The following is a 23,308-nucleotide window of genomic DNA, read 5'->3' as shown; positions in this document are numbered from 1 at the left end:
TGTTAAGGTCGGCGTGCAGCCACCGCTGAGCAAGGACTCACCCACACTGCAGAGGGGCCCGAGGTCAGACACGGCCGGATAGTTCAGGCAAACAGGACCTGGAGAAGCTAAAGTCAGTGAGCAGTGAAGGACCTACGGTCATGTGACAGCAAGGGGGCGGGGCTTAACATCCTGCTGTCAGAGATAGGCAGAACACTAATACAGGAATTCTCAAAGTCAGACAAATCGGGTCATACACAGAGATAACAGTAAAGTACCAAGGATGAGACAGAACGGAGAGTCGGGGCCAGGCAGTGGTCAAAGCCAAACAGACGTAGAAGGTACCAAGCAGAATCCAACAAGCAGTATTCAGAGAACAGACAAAGTCGTACACAGAGTATCAGATAAACAAGAACACAGCACAAACACACTCAGGGGTCACCACACTATGCCAAGGGAGAAAGTATAATTGACAGGGATAGGAGCTTCCTGAGGCTATAAGAAGCCTTTCCCAGAACCAGGGAGAGGCCACAATCATAAGCCCCAGGTGTGCCGGTAAGCCTGCACTGGGATCACAACCTTTAACACCAGAAATGCCAGTCATCAGCACTGGTTCCAGATATTAACCCAACATGTGCGAGTCACACCCGCACTGAGATCATGACAGCTAGCGTCCGACATTGCGCCTGCTTCCTTGCTTTGTCGACTAGCGGCAGTATCCTACGCCGCGCTGCAGTTGCAGCCCTCCTTGGCGTCCGCAGTAGCGACACCGCACGCATGGTAGGTCTAGACGGACGCGGCTCCTCTGCCTTGGGTCCTGCTCCTGTGACCAGATACCGTGTGTGCATTTACCTGAGGCCTGTGACTCTAACAGACTCAGCTTTTTGCATGTTTATGTTACAGCGCCTCTGTGAGTGAACTTTGGGTGAAGTTGAACCCATGCGCATTATACCGCCTTATTGCTCGTCTGTCACTACTTAGCAGCAGTGTAACACCTACTGCACGGTGGACCCCGAGCGGCGAACGCACTTTATTATTTATTTTTATTTAGTGCGTTCCGCCGTTCCTAACAGTTCTCCTGTACGAACAAGTTGCTCTATGGCAGGGATTCCACTTTGATCACAACAGCTTGTGACAGCAGCATGGTAACCCGCTCAGAAACTTTAGGACCACTCCGCAGTCAGCACTAGGGACCTGTGTTGTCCTAACAGTTGCTTGAGTTATCATAAAAAGAGAGGATAATATACTAGCATACAGATGTACTGTATATAACAGGGGTCCGCAACCTATGATGTGTGGCTCACGATTGCCAGCTTGTAACTTTAGCACCAGGTCAGGCAAACAATTCTGAATAGAAGGTCTCCAGCTGGTGATTTTTGTGACTGGCCTTGCACAGAAGAGCAGGTTTGGATGCCCATATATTATTGGCCTTGGGGGTGGAGAGATAAATTAAACATGGAAGTCTGGATAGAGGCTTATAGGATGATACTACCTGCCAGAGGAGGGCCTTAAAGCTGGATGTGATAGTGTGTTGGGAGAGATTGATGAAAGAATATTGAATGGGTGTAAGGCGAGAGTTCCTGGATGTAAGAATTCTGCCTCGATGTGAACTCCGTGAGGAAGCTTTGGCTGTTATTATACCAAAAATGGGTGCTTTTGGTGATACTACTGTGGGGGAAGACTGAGCTGGATGTCACTACTCAGGGGAACCTCTAGATATGGCTGGTGACCCTCTCTCAGAGCTGACTGTGGCTCTCAAGTTAAGAACCATGGAATATAATAACATAAAGATGTAAAACAGTAAAACAATTATGTGACAAAAAAGTAAGAAGACATTTTATATATAAAAAAAACACATATGTCCTCAAATCCAGCATTTATTGAGTATATAATACATGTGATTGCACATATGTTACATAAAAATAAAAACTTATAAGTGTAAAAAATTAACAATCTAATCAAATAAAACAAAAAACTTTAAATTTTTTTATACACTATTTGGCCATAAAAAATATAGATTCCCTCAAAATTTCTATGTACCATTCAACTATGCAAAAATAGGGAAATTTTTCCCTTGTAAAGAAAAGCTGATACAAACACTTGTGAAAAAAATAGCGCACTGGGCTTGGCTGAGCATTCATGTGTTTTCATTGGAGACAAAAACAAAAAGGATTGGGCATTGAAATTCCACCTGTACCACTTCTCTTTCTTGACATACCATGTCGCGGGAGATATGGGAGGCGATCCCACCGAAATATGTGGGTTTGGCCAACTTTCACCAAATGGGTACGAGTGGCCTGAAATTACACTTCTGATAATCCCTGACCCTTACAACTTATAGCCACAAATGATTTCTTACAAAAAATAATATGAATGTAGGAATATTGTTTCCGGGGTCACTTACCACTCTAGCTTGTACTGGAGACGGTATTCCCTTTCTTCAGCTTCATTCAGGTCATTGTTATATTTGAGCAATTGCTGCCTCATTCTGGAGACTTCGGTGTTTGATCCCTCCGGAAACTGATCGGCTTTTTCTAATTCCTGTTGTTGTTGCTCAAGTAGATGTGTAAAACGCTTAGCGTCTTGCAACAGCAGGGTCTCCGATTCCTGTATACTGCATGTAAGTTATAGAAACATTAGTGACAATTACTTGTCAAAAAACAAATTACAGGAAGCAAAGTTGACTGGATGAGAGAAGGGACCAACTAATGACTATCTGGCCTCATAAAAGTACAGTAAAGCCCATGTATGGTTATTTGCTGCAAACCCCTTCGAAACAACGTGTTTCTCTATAAGGCAGTCTACATCCAATCAATCAATGGAGACATTTTTTTTACATGTTTTTTCTATTTAGAAAACTGAGTGAGCTATACTAATGCTAGGATCCCAAATATTTACGGTAACCCTTATGCTATATCACATAAAGCAAGTGATGCAGATTTTGGTTATCACAAATTTTGCTGCATCAGTAATTTTACATCTTTTAGTCAGATATTTCTATGGTTATGGAGTACAATTATAAGCATTTCATATGTTTTTATACTTTTCTGACAAATGCATCAAGTTTCTGCAAAAGCTCAATACTTACTTTGTCCACATTATTCTACAATTCTCCCTGGCATGCTGAATATCATCTTCTGCCCAAATGGGGAAACCCATCCTTGGCTAATCAGTGGGCTCAGGATGCTTTACCTTTCACTAAATATGTAATATTTTAATGTAATAGGTGCTGCAGAGCAAAATAAAATGTCGCTTCACCATTGTGGCGATAGTAGAAATCAAAGTATTTGCTACCAAAACAGTTATTGTTTTTTTGGGGTTTTTTTTAGCCAATGTGGGCATTACCAATGTGTTTTCATTGGGGGGGGGGTGTTCTAAATAATTGCTTTCTTTTTTTCTTTGTATTTTACACAGCGCCCCATCATTTTTTTTTTGCATTGGAGTTGTATATCTTAATCCTGCAAATGATCATCTACTGACAAGAATAAACCAGTGATGCATCTGGCAACCTTACAGGCACTGTTGCACAAAACATGTACCATGTAATTGCTGTCATCACTTTCAAAAGTGATATGTGTATATAAAAGGCCATCAATTGTCTAAATAATTGCAAAATTCAGAAAAAGAGATTTTAACTTTCCAAAATAATTAAATGATTAAAAAGGATGGAAACTGTATCTGCGTATATATATTGTAGGGTTTCGCTCTCTCTGGTAGGCATTAGACATTGGGTCATAGGTAACATTCACACAGGCAATGCAGTTTTGGTCCAAACACGTGCAGTTTTTATTGCTTTCCACAGGTTGCAAACTCAAAAACATAAATCTCTAGCCTTGCCCAAACGCTAACTAAACAAAACAGACCCTGGCTACTCCTACACGGCTGAGCTATTCCCAGATCGGTCAAATTAAACAGTATTGTCCATAGCAACCATTAATACTTGCGCTTCTCTGCACACGGCCTGTGCATTTACTCATGATTGCATAGGTCAGTGCGGACTCAACCAGATTACAGCCCTTTCTCCCAAAGCAGACTTCACACACAGAAAAGGTACGATCCCACCAGTCTCAGTATCCCCTTCAGCCCGATCTCCAGCAGCTTCCAAAGCCAAAACAGAAGTGTTTAATCCCAGGCACAGTTCACACTGAAAAGGCTGCAGCTTCAACATGTTATTCTGCAGTTCTCATAAACAGACTGCATAGCGCAGTCTCCATCCAGAGAGAGACCCCATCACATCTCTCTCTCAGCTACAGTTTACATTTTGGCTGATTACTCATAGAATCATAGAATCATAGAATCGTAGAGTTGGAAGGGACCTCCTGGGCCATCTGGTCCAACCCCCTGCTCAACGCAGGATTCGCTAAATCATCCCAGTTAGATGTCTGTCCAGCCTCTGTTTGAAGACTTCCATTGAAGGAGAACTCACCACTTCTCATGGCAGCCTGTTCCACTCATTGATCACTCTAACTGTCAAAAAGTTTTTTCTAATATCTAATCTGTGTCTCCTCCCATTCAGCTTCATCCCATTGCTTCTAGTCTTTCCTTGTGCAAATGCGAATAAAGTTGATCCTTCTACAATGTGACAGCCCTTTAGATATTTGTAGACAGCTATTAAGTCTCCTCTCAGTCTTCTCTTTTGCAAACTAAACATTCCCAAATCCTGCAACCTTTCCTCATAAGACAGGGTTTGCAGACCGGTCACCATTCTGGTCGCTCTTTTCTGAACTTGCTCCAGTTTGTTGATGTCTTTTTTAAAATGTGGTGCCCAAAATTGGACACAATATTCCAGATGAGGTCTGACCAAAGAGGAGTAGAGGGAAATAATTACTTCACGTGATCTAGACTGTATGCTTCTGTTAATACATCCTAGAATTGCATTTGCCTTTTTTGCTGCTGCATCACACTGTTGACTCATATTCAGTCTGTGATCTATTAGTATACCCAAGTCTTTTTCACATGTGCTGTCACTTAGCCCTATTCCTCCCATTCTATATATGCTTTTTTCATTTTTATTGCCCAGATGTAGTACTTTGCATTTCTCCCTGTTAAAAACCATTCTGTTAGTTGCTGCCCACTTCTCCAGTTTATTTAAATCTTTTTGAATCCTCTCTCTCTCTTCTCTAGTATTAGCTATCCCTCCTAGCTTTGTGTCATCAGCAAATTTAATCAGTTTACCCTCAATTCCTTCATCTAAATCGTTGATAAAGATGTTGAACAATACAGGGCCCAGGACAGAGCCCTGTGGTACCCCACTTGAGACATTCTTCCAACTGGATGTGCAGCCATTTACGACCACTCTTTGGGTCCGATCACTAAGCCAGTTATGAATCCACCTAACAGTTGCCTTGTCCATTCCATACTTAGTCATTTTTTCAATAAGGATTGTATGAGATACTTTGTCAAATGCTTTGCTGAAGTCAAGATATACTATATCTACAGCATTTCCTTGATCCACCCAATCAGTAATACCATCATAGAAGGAAATTAAATTAGTCTGACATGACTTATTAGTTACAAACCCATGCTGACTCTGTTTAATCACTTCATTCTTATCCAGGTACTGACATACATGTTGTTTAATAATTTGTTCAAAGATCTTTCCTGGTATAGAAGTCAGACTCACCGGCCTATAGTTGCCTGGGTCCACCTTCTTCCCCTTTTTGAAGATAGGAACAACATTTGCTCTTCTCCAGTCTTCTGGCACTTCTCCTGTTCTCCAAGAATTTTCAAAGATTATGGAGAGGGGTTCAAAAATTTCTTCTGCTATCTCCTTCAGTACTCTGGGGTGTAATTCATCTGGACCTGGAGACTTGAATTCATTTAGGTTAGCTAAGTGTTTCCTCACTATCTTTCTGTTTATAGATATCCTGGATTCTTCTATTCCCTTAATAGGACAGTGAATAACAGTTGATGTTACATTTCCTTTCTGAGAGAAAACAGATGCAAAATAGGAATTTAAAAGTTCAGCCTTCTCAACATCCTGTCTTACCATTTCATCATTTTCATCCTGTAAAAATCCTATAGCATCTTTGACTTTTCTTTTACTTTTGACATATCCCCAAAATCCTTTATTATTGCTTTTGACATCTCTTGCAAGCCTCAATTCATTTTCAGCTTTAGTTAATCTGATTTGTGCCCTGCAGGTTCTGCAGACAGCATTATATTCTTCTTTAGATATGCCTCCCTCTTTCCATTTTATAAACATTTTTTTCTTCCTTCACCAGCAGCACACTCAATTCTGCTTCATCCAGCAGACTCACACTTCCTCAGGAGACTGCCACACAATGAAGCTACTTACTTGTTCTTAGCAAAACACTACACGTGCATCTAGTCAAGACTCTACATAGCTGGGATTTAATACTGTGCTACAATAGGTGTATATATATATATTATACATATATATGTATAGTGGCATGTAAAAGTTTGAGCCCCCATTGTTAAAATTACTGTTATTGTGAACATTTAAGCAAGTTTAAGATTACATGATCTCTAAAAGGGTTAAAGTTAACACATTTCCTTTGTGCTTTAGGCAAAAAAAAATAATATACAGTCATTTTTTACAATTTAAAAATTACAGGAAAATGGTCAGATGCAAAGGTTTGGGAACCCTTGAAGATTTGTTTGCTTACATAACTGTGACCAAGGTTTCAGACCTTAATTAGCCTGTTAGGGTTATGGCTTGTTCACTATCATCGTTAGGAGAAGCCAGGCGATGCAAATTTCCCAACTTTATAAAAACCCAGGCTCCTTTAACCATGTGCCAAAAACAGCAGCTATAGGTTCTTCTAAACAGCTGCCTAGGACTCTGAAAATGAAAATTGTGCATCTCACAAGGCAAGAGAAGGCTATGAGAAGATAGCAAAGCGTTTTCAAGTTGTCCTTTCCTCAGTTCGAAATGTAATTAAGAAATGGCAGTTAACAGGAACAGAGTAGGTCAAGATAAGTTCTGGAAGACCAAGCAAAATTTCAGGGAGAGCTGCTCATAGGATTGCTAGAGAGGCATGTCATAACCTCTGCTTGACTGCAAAATACCTTCAGAAAGATTTACCAGACTCTGGAGTGGTACATTGCTCTACTGTCCAGAGATACCTGAACAAATATGACCTTCATGGAATAGTCATCAGAAGAAATCCTCTCCAGCATCCTCACCATAAAATTCAGCATCAAAGGTATGGACAAGAACATCTAAACAAGTCTAATGCATTTTGGAAAAGCAGTTAAATTACAGTGTGGGCCATTTATATGGATACACCTAAATAAAATGGGAATGGTTGGTGACCCAGATCGGCACGCTGAATTTGCAGAATGGTCAAAACAAAAATTGGAACAGGACCCTCAGTTTACACAGAACATTATGTTCAGTGACGAGGCAAACGTTTTTGGGTGGGCCATTTATATGGATACACCTGAATAAAATGAGAATGGTGACAGTTTTCTTATGTAGGGTGTCTTGCATTGAAATATGCTGCAATGACCCCGGTACTGCGTTCACCAGACATCAACACAATTTCTATCCGCTCCTCACGTGTTAACCTCTGCGACATGTCAATGGCTGTAAACAAAGAGAAACTTGTAAATAACTCATTAAAGAATAAAGTTATGTTAAAACCAAGCAAACCTTTGTTTTTCATGTGAAATTCTCAATAAGTTTGATGTGTCACATGACCCTCTTTGCATTAAAAAAAATAAAGTTGGATCCAAAATGGCCAACTTCACAATGGCCACCATGGTCACCACCCATCTTGAAAAGTTTTCCCCCCTCCCTTATACTTATGGGCCACAAACAGGAAATTGATATCACCAACCATTCCCATTTTATTTAGGTGTATCCATATAAATGGCCCACCCTGTAAATCTATTTGGCCACAATGATCAAAATTATATGTGGAGAAAAAAGGGCACAGAATTTCAGGAAAAGAACATCTCGACAACCATTAAGCATGGAGGTAAGATAAATCATGCTTTGGAGTTGTGTTGCAGCCAATGGCATGGGGAACATTTCACAAGTAGAGGGAAGAATGGATTCAATGATATTTCAACAAATTATTGATGCAAACATAACACATCTGTAAAAAAGCTGAAGCTGAAAAGAGGATGGCTTCTCCAAATGGATAATGATCCTAAACACATGTCAAAATCCACAATAGACTACCTCAAAAGGCGCAAGCTGAAGGTTTTACAATGGCCTTCACAGTCCCCTGATCTGAATATCATTGAAAATCTGTGGCTAGACCCCAAAATAGGAGTCTATTGTGCCCTAACTGATAACATGGAGCAGAAAACCAAACTAAAGAAAAAAAAATCCTCCAAGAGCAAAACTTAATAGTAGCAAATATTGATTTTTATTAACAATCCAAACATTAAAACAATTGATAAAAACGGAAATAACACAAACATGTACAGTAGAGAACATAAAAACACAAAATCATGACATAAAAGCTTTATTTGAATATACCTTGACCATTTTGTCTGCAGTACACACCAAGGGTAAGCTCCAGCATCTTCCAGCATGACACCAAATGTTCGCAGCTATTCAGTAAGCACATAGCACCTTTTGTATTTTTTGCACATAGTTGCTTGGCCATCACTATCCAAAGTGCTCACCTTATGTATACTGCAACCTTGCAAAAATTGAGGCCAGGGGGACTAACCAGACTGTGATTTAGGCCACATGCACACATTGAGTATTTGGTGAGTTTTTTACCCCAGTACTTGTGAGCCAAAACCAGGAGTGGTGATAAATACAGAAGTGGTGATGTGTTTCTATTATACTTTTCCTCTGACCGTTCCACTCCTGGTTTTGGCTTACAAATACTGTTGTAAAAAACTCACAAAATACTCAATGTGTGCATGTGGCCGTGCATGTGGCCTAGCATGTATTAACAGTTGTGTTTTTATGTTCTCTACATATACCCTCACGGCAGACTAACCTCAAAAAGATTTATCCAATAGGATTTGGGGCACAACAACATCCAGAATCCATTCCTGACCAAACTCCTGCACGGTGTTTCTTACATTTCTGTACAGTATGTGTTGTCATCTCCAGTTTTATCATTTGTTTTAATGTTTGGATTGTTAATAAAAATCAATATTTACTACTATTAAGTTTATACCTCAAAACAGCAGTGTATGCAAGACGACCCAGGAATCTCACAGAACGGGAAGAAATTTCCAAGGAAGAATGGATGAACATCCATCAAACAAGAATTGAAAGACTCTTGCTAGGTTCCGAAAAGCGTTTACAAGCTGTTATTCTTGCATATTTTCCTTTTTGTAATTTGTAAAATGCAAAAAAATGACAATTTTTTTTGTTTGCCTGAAATATAAAGGAAATGTGTCATGTTTAAAGGGAATCTGTCACCCCTTTTTTTGAGATATAATATAATGCCACGGTCCGGTCCGCTGGACGGGGCTTATTCAACTGCTCCCCCCTCCCTGTCTTGCTCTACACAAGAAGAAATGCGTAGAGCAAGACAGGGAGGGGAGGAGCAGGTGAATAAGCCCCGCCCAGCGGACCGGACAGCGGCAGTTTACATACAGTGGGGCAAAAAAGTATTTAGTCAGTCAGCAATAGTGCAAGTTCCACCACTTAAAAAGATGAGAGGCGTCTGTAATTTACATCATAGGTAGACCTCAACTATGGGAGACAAACTGAGAAAAAAAAATCCAGAAAATCACATTGTCTGTTTTTTTTTTCATTTTATTTGCATATTATGGTGGAAAATAAGTATTTGGTCAGAAACAAGCAATCAAGATTTCTGGCTCTCACAGACCTGTAACTTCTTCTTTAAGAGTCTCCTCTTTCCTCCACTCATTACCTGTAGTAATGGCACCTGTTAAAACTTGTTATCAGTATAAAAAGACACCTGTGCACACCCTCAAACAGTCTGACTCCAAACTCCACTATGGTGAAGACCAAAGAGCTGTCAAAGGACACCAGAAACAAAATTGTAGCCCTGCACCAGGCTGGGAAGACTGAATCTGCAATAGCCAACCAGCTTGGAGTGAAGAAATCAACTGTGGGAGCAATAATTAGAAAATGGAAGACAAACAAGACCACTGATAATCTCCCTCGATCTGGTGCTCCACGCAAAATCCCACCCCGTGGGGTCAGAATGATCACAAGAACGGTGAGCAAAAATCCCAGAACCACGCGGGGGGACCTAGTGAATGAACTGCAGAGAGCTGGGACCAATGTAACAAGGCCTACCATAAGTAACACACTACGCCACCATGGACTCAGATCCTGCAGTGCCAGACGTGTCCCACTGCTTAAGCCTGTACATGTCCGGGCCCGTCTGAAGTTTGCTAGAGAGCATTTGGATGATCCAGAGGAGTTTTGGGAGAATGTCCTATGGTCTGATGAAACCAAACTGGAACTGTTTGGTAGAAACACAACTTGTCGTGTTTGGAGGAAAAAGAATACTGAGTTGCATCCATCAAACACCATACCTACTGTAAAGCATGGTGGTGGAAACATCATGCTTTGGGGCTGTTTCTCTGCAAAGGGGCCAGGACGACTGATCCGGGTACATGAAAGAATGAATGGGGCCATGTATCGTGAGATTTTGAGTGCAAACCTCCTTCCATCAGCAAGGGCATTGCAGATGAAACGTGGCTGGGTCTTTCAACATGACAATGATCCAAAGCACACCGCCAGGGCAACGAAGGAGTGGCTTCGTAAGAAGCATTTCAAGGTCCTGGAGTGGCCTAGCCAGTCTCCAGATCTCAACCCTATAGAAAACCTTTGGAGGGAGTTGAAAGTCTGTGTTGCCAAGCGAAAAGCCAAAAACATCACTGCTCTAGAGGAGATCTGCATGGAGGAATGGGCCAACATACCAACAACAGTGTGTGGCAACCTTGTGAAGACTTATAGAAAACGTTTGACCTCTGTCATTGCCAACAAAGGATATATCACAAAGTATTGAGATGAAATTTTGTTTCTGACCAAATACTAATTTTCCACCATAATATGCAAATAAAATGAAAAAAAAACAGACAATGTGATTTTCTGGATTTTTTTTTCTTAGTTTGTCTCCCATAGTTGAGGTCTACCTATGATGTAAATTACAGACGCCTCTCATCTTTTTAAGTGGTGGAACTTGCACTATTGCTGACTGACTAAATACTTTTTTGCCCCACTGTACATCTGAACTGATATAAAAAGGTATTTATGCATGAAAGGTGCGGGGTCAGGGGGAAGCAAAAGTACTAAGAGAATCCTTATGTGACACAAAATTGAATGATATCATTATATGATATCTCAAAAAAGGGTGACAGATTCCCTTTAGCTTTAGGCCGTTTAGATATTTCATTTTCAACTTACTTAACTGTTCACAATAACTAATTTTGACTAAGGGTGCCAAAACTTTTACATGCCACTGTAAATGTGAATATATATTATATATATACACACACACACATACATACACACTTGAGATTATTATTATTTCAACATGTAAATAATAGTAAAGAAGAAAGTATATGGTTGCTATAGAATAACAATGTTATTTTTATGAAGTTGTTAAGATGAAAACAAACTTTTTTGGTGATAGGCAGAAGGAGGACAAGAAAAAGTTTACAAGAATAAAAGATATCAAAGAAGGAAGACACACCTAACACCGCAAGAATACCAAAAAACCACATCCTTAAACGAATAACATATCATTATCAAATAGGAAGAAACAAACACTGTACTCTCTACTAACACAGCGTTTCTTAGCAATAAAGAGGACCTGTCACCAGGTGAAATATGCACAGTTTTTTCTCTCATTTTATTCCTGCCGCTCCCCAAATAATTCTGTTTTGTATTTTTCTTTTCTTTTTTTTTTTTAATTAAATCCCCCACAGTTCTAGAGATATGGGCCTTTTTAATTAGTGGTAATATTTGTGATCTTTACCGAGGAGGCATTAATCACAGGGCTATTATGCAGAACAGCCTAAGTAAGCTCCCTCCTTGGTAAATACCATAAAAACTAGCAGCAAATAAAGTGGGCCCATATGGAACCATATGGTGGATTTAAAAAAAAAAAGAAAGAAAGAAAACGGAATACTTAAGGTGATTAGAAGGAATGAAATAAGAGCAAAAATTGGTCACTTATGACTTGTTGCCAGGTCCTTTTTAATCCCTTTCCGACGTTGGGTGAACATTTACACAGATGTCGGACTCCCTCCCGTTGATGTGGGCTCCGGCGGTGAGCCCACATCTTTCCCGGCACATATCAACTGTTTGAACAGCTGACATGTGCCCGAAATAGCCGCAGGTGGAATCGCGATTCACCCGCGGCTATTAACCTCCAGGACTGCTGAGTGGAGATGGAAAAAATCCCACTCCAATGAGGACGTCATCGCATTCAAACAGTCCCTCACTACTTTCAAGGCCACACTCGCTGCAGCAAAACAAACCTACTTCTCATCTCTCATATCCTCCCTGTCTCACAACCCTAAACAGTTATTCAACACCTTCAATTCTCTCCTCCGCCCCCCAGCACCTCCTCCCTCTCCACTCATCTCAGCTGAAGACTTTGCCTCATTTTTCAAGGAGAAGATTGATAACATCAGAGACAGTTTTGGTCAACAACCCCCAGTGCCCTTCCTCCTACCTGCCCTCCTCCAAAACCAACGTCTCCACCATTACAGAAGATCAACTCTCCACTCTACTCTCAAGATCACATCTCACTACCTGTGCACTTGCCCGATCCTATCCCACTTCATCCCAAACCTCACCACAGTCTTCATCCCAACCCTAACCCATCTCTTCAACCTATCACTAACAACTGGTGTTTTCCCGTCAAGCTTTAAACATGCCTCAATCACACCTATCCTCAAAGAGCCCTCTCTTGACCCATCCTCTGTATCTAGCTATCACCCTATATCACTTCTCCCCTATGCCTCAAAACTACTGGAACAACAGGTCCATCTTGAACTGTCCTCCCACCTCTCTTCTTGCTCCCTCCTTGACCACGTGCAATCCGGCTTCCGGCCACACCACTCCACTGAAACTGCCCTAACTAAGGTCACCGATGACCTACTAGCCGCCAAGGCTAAGCGACACTACTCTGTCCTCCTCCTCCTGCATCTGTCCTCTGCCTTTGACACAGTGGACCATTCCATATTACTACAGACCCTCTCATCTCTTGGTATCACAGACTTGGCCCTATGTTGGATTGCGTCATACCTCTCCAACCGGACATTCAGCATCTCCCTCTCACACACCACCTACTCACCGTGCCTCCTATCCGTCAAAGTCCCGCAAGGTTCAGTCCTAGAACCCCTGCTCTTCTCCATTTATACCTTCGGCCTTGGACAACTCATAGAATCTCATGGCTTTCAGTATCACCTCTATGCTGATGACACACAGATCTACATCTCTGGACCAGATATCACCTCCCTACTAAACAGAATCCCTCAATGCTATTTCATCCTTCTTCTCCGCTAGATTTCTAAAACTTAATATGGACAAAACAGAATTAATCATCTTTCGCCCATCTCACGTGACCCCCCCAACGGCCCTATCCATTAAAGTAAACGGCTGCCCACTCTCTCCAGTCCCACAAGCTCGCTGCCTCGGGGTTATCCTTGACACTGACCTCTCTTATAAACCACATATCCAAGCCCTTTACGCTTCCTGCGATTTCAACTCAAAAATATTTCACGGATCCGTACATTCCTCAACCAAGAATCTGCAAAAACCCTAGTCCATGCCCTCATCATCTCCCGCCTTGACTACTGCAACCTCCTGCTCTTAATCATAGAATCATAGAATCGTAGAGTTGGAAGGGACCTCCTGGGCCATCTGGTCCAACCCCCTGCTCAAAGCAGGATTCGCTAAATCATCCCAGTCAGATGTCTGTCCAGCCTCTGTTTGAAGACTTCCATTGAAGGAGAACTCACCACTTCTTGTGGGAGCTTGTTCCACTCATTGATCACTCTAACTGTCAAAAAGTTTCTCTAATATCTAATCTGTGTCTCCTCCCATTCAGTTTCATCCCATTGCTTCTAGTCTTTCCTTGTGCAAATGAGAATAAAGTTGATCCTTCTACAATGTGACAGCCCTTTAGATATTTGTAGACAGCTATTAAGTCTCCTCTCAGTCTTCTCTTTTGCAAACTAAACAATCCCAAATCCTGCAACCTTTCCTCATAAGACAGGGTTTGCAGACCGGTCACCATTCTGGTTGCTCTTTTCTGAACTTGCTCCAGTTTGTTGATGTCTTTTTTAAAATGTGGTGCCCAAAACTGGACACAATATTCCAGATGAGGTCTGACCAAAGGGGAGTAGAGGGAAATAATGACTTCACGTGATCTAGACTGTATGCTTCTGTTAATACATCCTAGAATTGCATTTGCCTTTTTTGCTGCTGCATCACACTGTTGACTCATATTCAGTCTGTGATCTATTAGTATACCCAAGTCTTTTTCACATGTGCTGTTGCTTAGGCCTATTCCTCCCATTCTGTATATGCTTTTTTCATTTTTATTGCCCAGATGTAGTACTTTGCATTTTTCCCTGTTAAAAACCATTCTGTTAGTTGCTGCCCACTTCTCCAGTTTATTTATATCTTTTTGAATCCTCTCTCTCTCTTCTCTAGTATTAGCTATCCCTCCTAGCTTTGTGTCATCAGCAAATTTAATCAGTTTACCCTCAATTCCTTCATCTAAATCGTTGATAAAGATGTTGAACAATACAGGGCCCAGGACAGAGCCCTGTGGTACCCCACTTGAGACATTCTTCCAACTGGATGTGCAGCCATTTACGACCACTCTTTGGGTCCGATCAGTAAGCCAGTTATGAATCCACCTAACAGTTGCCTTGTCCATTCCATACTTAGTCATTTTTTCAATAAGGATTGTATGAGATACTTTGTCAAATGCTTTGCTAAAGTCAAGATATACTATATCTACAGCATTTCCTTGATTCACCCAATCAGTGATTCCGTCATAGAAGGAAATTAAGTTAGTCTGACATGACTTATTAGTTACAAACCCATGCTGACTCTGTTTAATCACTTCATTCTTATCCAGGTACTGACATACCTGTTGTTTAATAATTTGTTCAAAGATCTTTCCTGGTATAGAAGTCAGACTCACCGACCTATAGTTGCCTGGGTCCACCTTCTTCCCCTTTTTGAAGATAGGAACAACATTTGCTCTTCTCCAGTCTTCTGGGACTTCTGTTCTCCAAGAATTTTCAAAGATTATGGAGAGGGGTTCAAAAATTTCTTCTGCTATCTCCTTCAGTACTCTGGGGTGTAATTCATCTGGACCTGGAGACTTGAATTCATTTAGGTTAGCTAAGTGTTTCCTCACTATCTTTCTGTTTATAGATATCCTGGATTCTTCTATTCCCTTAATAGGACAGTGAAGAACAGTTGATGTTACATTTCCTTTCTGAGAGAAAACATGCAAAATAGGAATTTAAAAGTTCGGCCTTCTAAACATCCTGTCTTACCATTTCATTATTTTAATCCTGTAAAAATCCTATAGCATCTTTGACTTTTCTTTTACTTTTGACATATCTCCAAAATCCTTTATTATTGCTTTTGACATCTCTTGCAAGCCTCAATTCATTGTCAGCTTTAGTTAATCTGATTTGTGCCCTGCAGGTTCTGCAGACAGCATTATATTCTTCTTTAGATATGCCTCCCTCTTTCCATTTTATGGACATTTTTTTCTTCCTTTTTAGCACGTGCTTAAGTTCTGTGTTCATCCATCCTGGCTTCCTTAAATGCTTCCTATTCTTCCCTCTTTTTGGAATTGTTAACAATTGTGCTTTGAGAATTTCATTTTTCAAGATTTCCCATCCTTCCTGGACATTTTTGTCTTTAAGGATATCCAGCCATTGGATCCCTCCACAATTCTCTTTCTGAATCCCTTAAAATCTGCCTTTCTGATCTCTGATCTTGTTAGGTGTCGTGTTCCTGCAGCTGCACAGCAGGAATCCAGAGCCTTGCATTCTGCGGTCTCCCGTTCTTCATTGACCGCAGAGGAGCCTGCTTAGCAGTACCGTCGTTCCCGGCGCTTTGCTCGGACCGGCTCTGTGGGTTTGACTGTTGCTGCCACCTCTAGGCCAGCAATAGCAATGCAGGCTGCTCAGTCCTTCCGTCGCTCCACTGAGCCTGCTCATGAGACGATCTCCCATTGGAGATCGGGAGTCACATGCACAGGTCCTTCTCCAGATCTGATTGGTCCATTTCAGGGATTTGGAAGCTTCCGGAAGGTCCCGGCTATAAAAGGATTGCATGGCCTCTCGGCCATGCGCTAGTATAGACACTAGTTACTACATGTGTGAATGATGACGGATGCATGGTCTTGCAAATGACTCATTAAGATTCCCCTCCCTCTGATATTACGTGTGTGGATAGGGAACTAGTGATAGAGTCAGCGCCAGTAAGTGGCAAGCTACATGCCACAGTGCATATCATCCACGGTACTAGCGTTCGACAGTGTGCCTGTTACCGGGCATTGTCGTACAGCGGCAGTGTCTGTCATCGCGCTGCAGTCAGCAATACTTATTGGCGTCTGCGGTTGTGACACCGCACGCACGGTAGGTCTAGAGGGACGCTGACCCTGTGTCTTGGGCCAGAGTCCTGTGACCATATACCGTGCGTGCATTCCGCTGAGGCTCGGCCTTTGTATTTAACGCCTCGGCGTCTGTGTGAAGTAACAGAGACCGCCCAGCTCACAGTGGGTGATGTTTAACCCACGTACGTTATACCACCATATTGTGCACCTGCCATTACGTAGCAACAGCGTAACACCTCTGCACGGTGGACCCCGGGCGGCGAACGCACTTTCTATTATTTATTATTTAGTGCATTCCGCCATCCCTAACAGCTCTGTGGCCTCCCCTCTAACACTCTCGCACCCCTCCCATCTATTCTTAACTCTGCTGCCCGACTAATCCATCTGTCCCCCCGCTATTCCCCGGCCTCTCCCCTCTGTCATTCCCTGCACTGGCTTCCCATTACCCAAAGACTCCAGTTCAAAACCCTAACCATGACATACAAAGCCATCCACAACCTGAGTTCTCCATACATCGGTGACCTCGTCTCCCGGTACTTACCTGCACGAAACCTCCGATCCTTACAAGATCTCCTTCTGTACTCTCCTCTTATCTCCTCTTCCCACAATCGCATACAAGATTTATCCCGCGCATCCCCTCTACTCTGGAACTCTCTACCACAACATATCAGAATCTCGCCTACCATGGAAACCTTCAAAAAGAACCTGAAGATGTACCTCTTCCGACAAGCCTACAACCTACAGTAACTACCGATCCACCAAACTGCTGCACGACCAGCTCTACCCTCACCTTCTGTATCCTCACCCATCCCTTGTAGATTGTGAGCCCTCGCGGGCAGGGTCCTCTCTCATCCTGTACCAGTCGTGACTTGTAATGTTTAAGATTACTGTACTTGTATGTATTATGTATACCTCTCCTCACATGTAAAGCGCCATGGAATAAATGGCGCTATAATAATAAATAATAATAATAATAATAAATGCCGATGTCAAACACTGACAGCAGCACTTAACAAGCACTTCGCAATCGCAACCAAACCGCCCAACAGTCACGTGATCGTTGGTCACCGGTGTGTTGACATGACAACCGGAGGTCTCCTGGAGACCTCTATGGTTGTCACTGCTGGATCTGATCATCGCCTCTATGTAGCAGAGTCGATCGGGTTGTGGCAGCTTCTAGTCTCCCATGGAGATCATTGAAGCATGCCAAAAGTAAAAAAAAGTTTTTAAAATTATAAAAAAATAAAAAATATAAAAGTTCAAATCACCTCCCTTTCGCCTCATTTAAAATAAAACAATTAAAAAAATTAAACATATTTGCTATCGCCGCATTCAGAATCGCCCAATCTATTAATAAAAAAAAGAATTAGCCTGAATGCTAAAAGGCATAGCAATAAAAAAAATGCAATAACAGGTGAACAAAAGATCATATCTACACCAAAATGGTATAATTAAAAACGTCAGCTCGGCATGCCAAACATAAGTCCTCACCCAACCCGAGATCATGAAAAATAGAGATGCTACTGGTATTGGAATATGGCGCTTTTTTTTTTTAACAAAGTTTGGAAATTTTTTTCACCACTTAGATATGTTTAGAGTTTATGAACTTGTAATGACCTGGAGAATTATAATGGCAGGTCAGTTTTAGCATTTAGTGAACCTAGTAAAAAAAAAAAAGCCAAACAAAAAACAAGTGGGGGGTTGCACTTTTTTCGCAATTTCACCGCACTTGGAATTTTTTCCCGTTTTCTAGTACACGACATGGCAAAAGCAATGGTGTTGTTCAAAAGTACAACTCGTCCCACAAAAAAGAAGCCCTCACATGATCATATTGATGGAAAAATAAAAAAAACTATGGCTCTAGGAAGAAATGGAGCAAAAAAAGAAAACGCAAAAACAAAAATACCTCCGGGGGTTAAGGGGTTAAATATCAATTATTTTCTATTCTGACAGGGCTCAAAGGGATTTTAGATTACAGTCATTTACATATTACCGAATGTGCTTCAAAGCCTGATAGATAGTGGTGCAAAACCCAATTTTAGGAATCCAAAGAGACCAATGGCAGATGAACATACAGGTGCTTCTCACAAAATTAGAATATCATAAAAAAGTTAATTTATTTCCGTTCTTCCATACAAAAAGTGAAACTCATATATTATATGGAGTCATTACAAACAGTGATCTATTTCAAGAGTTTATTTCTATTAATGTTGATGATTATGTCTGACAGCCAATGAAAACCCAAATGTCATTATCTGAGTAAACTAGAATACTTTATAACACCAGCATGCAAAAATACTTTAAAATCCGAAATGTAGGCCTACTGAAATATATGTGCCGTAAATGCATTCAATACTTGGTAGGGGCTCCTTTTGCATCAATGTGGTGTGGCATGGAGGCTGTCATGATCTAGGTTGGATTATGACAGATAAGTGCACTAGTAACCTTTTTTTCCTTAAGCTGGAGGCCGCCATGTCCCTTGCCATCCGGGTGGATAGACGCCTTAGGGAGAGACATACTCAAAATGTGCCCCCTGTAGTCCTCTCTAGGGAGGAGGACCCACCAGTGCGGATGGAGGAACCCAAGCAGCCCGGTGTTGTTGGTACAAAAAAGGGGCTGTCTGCGGTTTGCCGTGGTGGGGGGGTATGCTTTTCCTGTGGGAAGCCGGGCCATTTCATGAGAGCCTGCCCAGTGCGTGCCAAGTCTCCAGATGAACTTATGCAAGTAGGAGGAGCTAGTTTGTGTTCAGACCTGCCTACGGTTCAGGGAGTGGTGGAGGCATGTTTTTACTGTGGGCAGACTGGTCATGTTCTTAAGGCTTGCCCATTGCACGCCAAATTATCTGTCATCTCAGAAGCCGCATCCCCCTGGTCGCTTGGAGGGAGGTGACCAGGGAGTGTATATTTCCTCCATTTTGCCCTCCCAAGGTACTATGTCAGCAGAGGTGTTGGCTGGCAGAGTACCGGAGGTGATTGATTGGCAGACGAGGGAAGTAGTCAGCTGGGGGCAGTCGTGTGAGGGCTGCTGCCTAGGAACTACTGTCTCTGCCGTCTCTCTTCAACCGACCCCTTTCTCTCCAGTGAGAGCAGCAGATGTGCTGCAGGAGAGTAGGGGCAAGTCTCAGCCCTCGCCATTATCCAACCCTGGGAGGCGCAGACCTCGTGGTGGAAGGGGTTGGAGGGTGGTGTACCCCGTGGTGAATTGTGGGGGTGTGAGTGTGGTGACACAGGGGGACGCCTCTGTTGTCAATCCCAGAAAGAGTTCACCGAATTGTGACAAACGAATGTGTGGCAATAAACGTCCAGGTCAGGACCTGTGTGTGAACGAGCATATATGGGTGGCCAGTGGCCACCAAAAAACATCCAGTGGAAGTGTGTTGCGGAGTCTTACCAGCTCGAGTTACCCCCAAACATGCACATACACTCTGGATCTGGGTGTCCCCGCTGTAGGTGGTTCCCTTATGAGGAGCGGTCTTGAGGGTCCAGAGGCCCCTCATTAAGGGAGAGTACTGTCATGATCCAGGTTGGATTATGACAGATAAATGCACTAGTAACCTTTTTTTCCTTAAGCTGTGTGCTTAAGGATAGTTTTGACCCCGGTGGCCATTAGGGTCATTGCACTGTGGTGGTTTCAGTTCTAGTTTTGCCCCCTGTCACAGTTAGGGTCATTGCACTCTGGTTACTTTAGTTTTGTGCACGTGATTATAAAGCAGGTGTGATTGCTCTGGCTCTGCTATAAAAGAGTGTCAGGTGTTGCAATCACGGTTGGTGATATTGCTCATTTCCAACCAAGACTGATGAAGGAAGGAGAGAGAGAGTTCCTGGCAGCTCAGTCAGAGTCCTGGTGTGGAAGGAGTCAGAGAAGATTTCCTTGCAGCTCTGACAGAGCTTGGTGGCAGCTATTCAGGAGGAAAGCTGCATTCTGGTGGTGGACTCTGTTGCTGGGAGCAAGAGCAACAGAGCAAAGCTAAGTGGTGTTCACCTGTTTGTATTTTTCCTTGGTGTGTATTAGTACAGCGGTGGGGCCAGTGCCTGCACCACCCAGCTCCCTAGCAAGGGATAGGTGTAGGGTGTGCTAGGGTGACAGGTTCCGGCTCGGCGACAGGTGAGGAGCCTGTATAGGGAACGTTAGGAGTGTGAGGGACACTGACTCAGGGGAGGGCAGGAGGTCTCCACGTCCCCGTTCCCTATCGCAGGGCCCACCATTGTAACTGTTTTCCCTTCCCCCGTGTCTTGTCGTTTTAGTTACCGGCCTGCGGGTCGTGTCACTCAGGACAGTTACACGTGCCGTGTCTTGTTGTCTTAGTTACCGGCCTGCGGGTCGTGTCACACAGGATGGGTCCACGTGACAGAGGCGATCAGACTGTGGCATGCTGAGGTGTTATGGAAGCCTAGGTTGCTTTGATAGCAGCCTTCAGCTTTTCTGCATTGTTGGGTCTGGTGTCTCTCATCTTCCTCTTGACAATACCCCATAGATTCTCTATTGGGTTAAGGTCAGGCGAGTTTGCTGGCCAATCAAGCACAGTCATACTGTTGCTTTAATACCAGGCAGGGCCAGCGTTATGGGCATGCAGACCAGGCAGCTGCCTAGGACCCCTGCTCCCCCAGGGACCCCCAGGTAGCGGCACATCACGCAGCTGCTATGGAGCCCATGAGGCAGGGGAGCCTGCCAACCGCAAGCGCCGCCTCCTCCCGCTGCCTCATTGAACTATACCTGCGTCTGTCTGCTGGTGCAGTTCAAAGCAATGATGGAGGAGAGCGCGTCAGCTGACGCTCCCTCTCCCATCATTCCCCACTCTTCCTCTGACACCGACTGCGGGTGCACGATGCATCGCGCCCTCACTGTGTGCCAGAAGTGCAGCCGCTGAGACAGGAGCTGGGAGCAGCACGAAGGGCACGAAGAGAGATGAGGATTGTGTTGTTTTTTTGTTTTTGTTTTTTTTTATATAACAGTGAGCACTGGACTGCGGGGCCATTCTCGGGGGGGGATGTGGGCTGTGTTATATACTATGTGGACTGTGCTATATATTACGTGGGCTGTGCTATATACTACACGGCTGTGCTATATACTATGTGGGCTGTGTTATATACTAGGAGGCTGTGCTATATACTATGTGGGCTGTGTTATATACTACGTGGCTGTGCTATATATTATGTGGGCTGTGTTATATACTTCGTGACTGTGTTATATACTACGTGGCTGTGTTATATAGTATGTGGGCTGTGTTATATAGTATGTGGGCTGTGTTATATACTATGTGGGCTGTGTTATAGACTACGTGGCTGTGCTATATACTACGTGGGCTGTGTTATATACTATGTGGGCTGTGTTATATACTACGTGGGCTGTGTTATATACTATGTGGGCTGTGTTATATACTACGTGGCTGTGCTATATACTACATGGGCTGTGCTATATACTACATGGGCTGTGTTATATACTATGTGGGCTGTGTTATAGACTACGTGGCTGTGCTATATACTACGTGGGCTGTGTTATATACTATGTGGGCTGTGTTATATACTATGTGGGCTGTGTTATATACTACGTGGGCTGTGTTATATACTATGTGGGCTGTGTTATATACTACGTGGCTGTGCTATATACTACATGGGCTGTGCTATATACTACATGGGCTGTGTTATATACTATGTGGCTGTGCTATATACTATGTGGGCTATGTTATATACTACATGGCTGTGTTATATATACCATGTGGGATGTGCTATATACTATGTGGGCTGTGTTATATACTATGAGGTTGTGTTATATACTATGTGTGCTGTGTTATATACTATGTGGGCTGTTATATAATATGTGGGCTGTATATTATATTCTATGGGGGAGGCTGTGTTATATACTATGGGGGGCTACATTATATTCTATGGGGAGACTGTGTTATATACTATGGGGGGTACATTATACATTATATTCTATGGGGGAGGCTGTTATATACTATGGGGCTACTTTATATTCTATGGGGGAGGCTGTGTTATATACTATGGGGACTACATTATATTCTGTGGGGAAGTGGGCTGTATTATATTCTATGGGGGCTACATTATATTCTATGGGGGCTGTATTATATTTTATGAGGGAGGATTGCATCATACTCTTTGATGGGCCTACATTATATTCTATTCAGGGCTACATTATATATATATATTTAGATGAAGGAATTGAGGGTAAACTGATTAAATTTGCTGATGACACAAAGCTAGGAGGGATAGCTAATACTAGAGAAGAGAGAGAGAGGATTCAAAAAGATTTAAATAAACTGGAGAAGTGGGCAGCAACTAACAGAATGGTTTTTAACAGGGAGAAATGCAAAGTACTACATCTGGGCAATAAAAATGAAAAAAGCATATATAGAATGGGAGGAATAGGGCTAAGTGACAGCACATGTGAAAAAGACTTGGGTATACTAATAGATCACAGACTGAATATGAGTCAACAGTGTGATGCAGCAGCAAAAAAGGCAAATGCAATTCTAGGATGTATTAACAGAAGCATACAGTCTAGATCACGTGAAGTCATTATTTCCCTCTACTCCTCTTTGGTCAGACCTCATCTGGAATATTGTGTCCAATTTTGGGCACCACATTTTAAAAAAGACATCAACAAACTGGAGCAAGTTCAGAAAAAAGCGACCAGAATGGTGACCGGTCTGCAAACCCTGTCTTATGAGGAAAGGTTGCAGGATTTGGGAATGTTTAGTTTGCAAAAGAGAAGACTGAGAGGAGACTTAATAGCTGTCTACAAATATCTAAAGGGCTGTCACATTGTAGAAGGATCAACTTTATTCT

At 42.5% G+C, this 23,308-nt stretch overlaps 1 protein-coding gene across 2 annotated transcripts in view; it reads right to left on the bottom strand.

Annotated features, from left to right (window-relative positions):
* The window catches only part of CCDC146 (coiled-coil domain containing 146), a 235,049-nt gene that overhangs the window by 112,598 nt on the left and 99,143 nt on the right, over positions 1 to 23,308 (bottom strand). For both annotated transcript variants that reach the window (XM_073573647.1, XM_073573648.1), the window contains one exon: positions 2,384 to 2,593. In XM_073573647.1, the coding sequence (XP_073429748.1) occupies positions 2,384 to 2,593 (210 nt within the window). The remainder of the gene's footprint in view (positions 1 to 2,383; positions 2,594 to 23,308) is intronic.

The sequence above is a fragment of the Dendrobates tinctorius genome, unplaced genomic scaffold (genome assembly GCF_039654945.1).
Source record: "Dendrobates tinctorius isolate UK_male_01 unplaced genomic scaffold, ASM3965494v1 ptg000035l, whole genome shotgun sequence".
Taxonomy (NCBI): domain Eukaryota; kingdom Metazoa; phylum Chordata; class Amphibia; order Anura; family Dendrobatidae; genus Dendrobates; species Dendrobates tinctorius.
The sequence above is the reverse complement of the archived record's forward strand: the minus strand, read 5'-3'. Positions and strand labels throughout refer to the sequence as shown.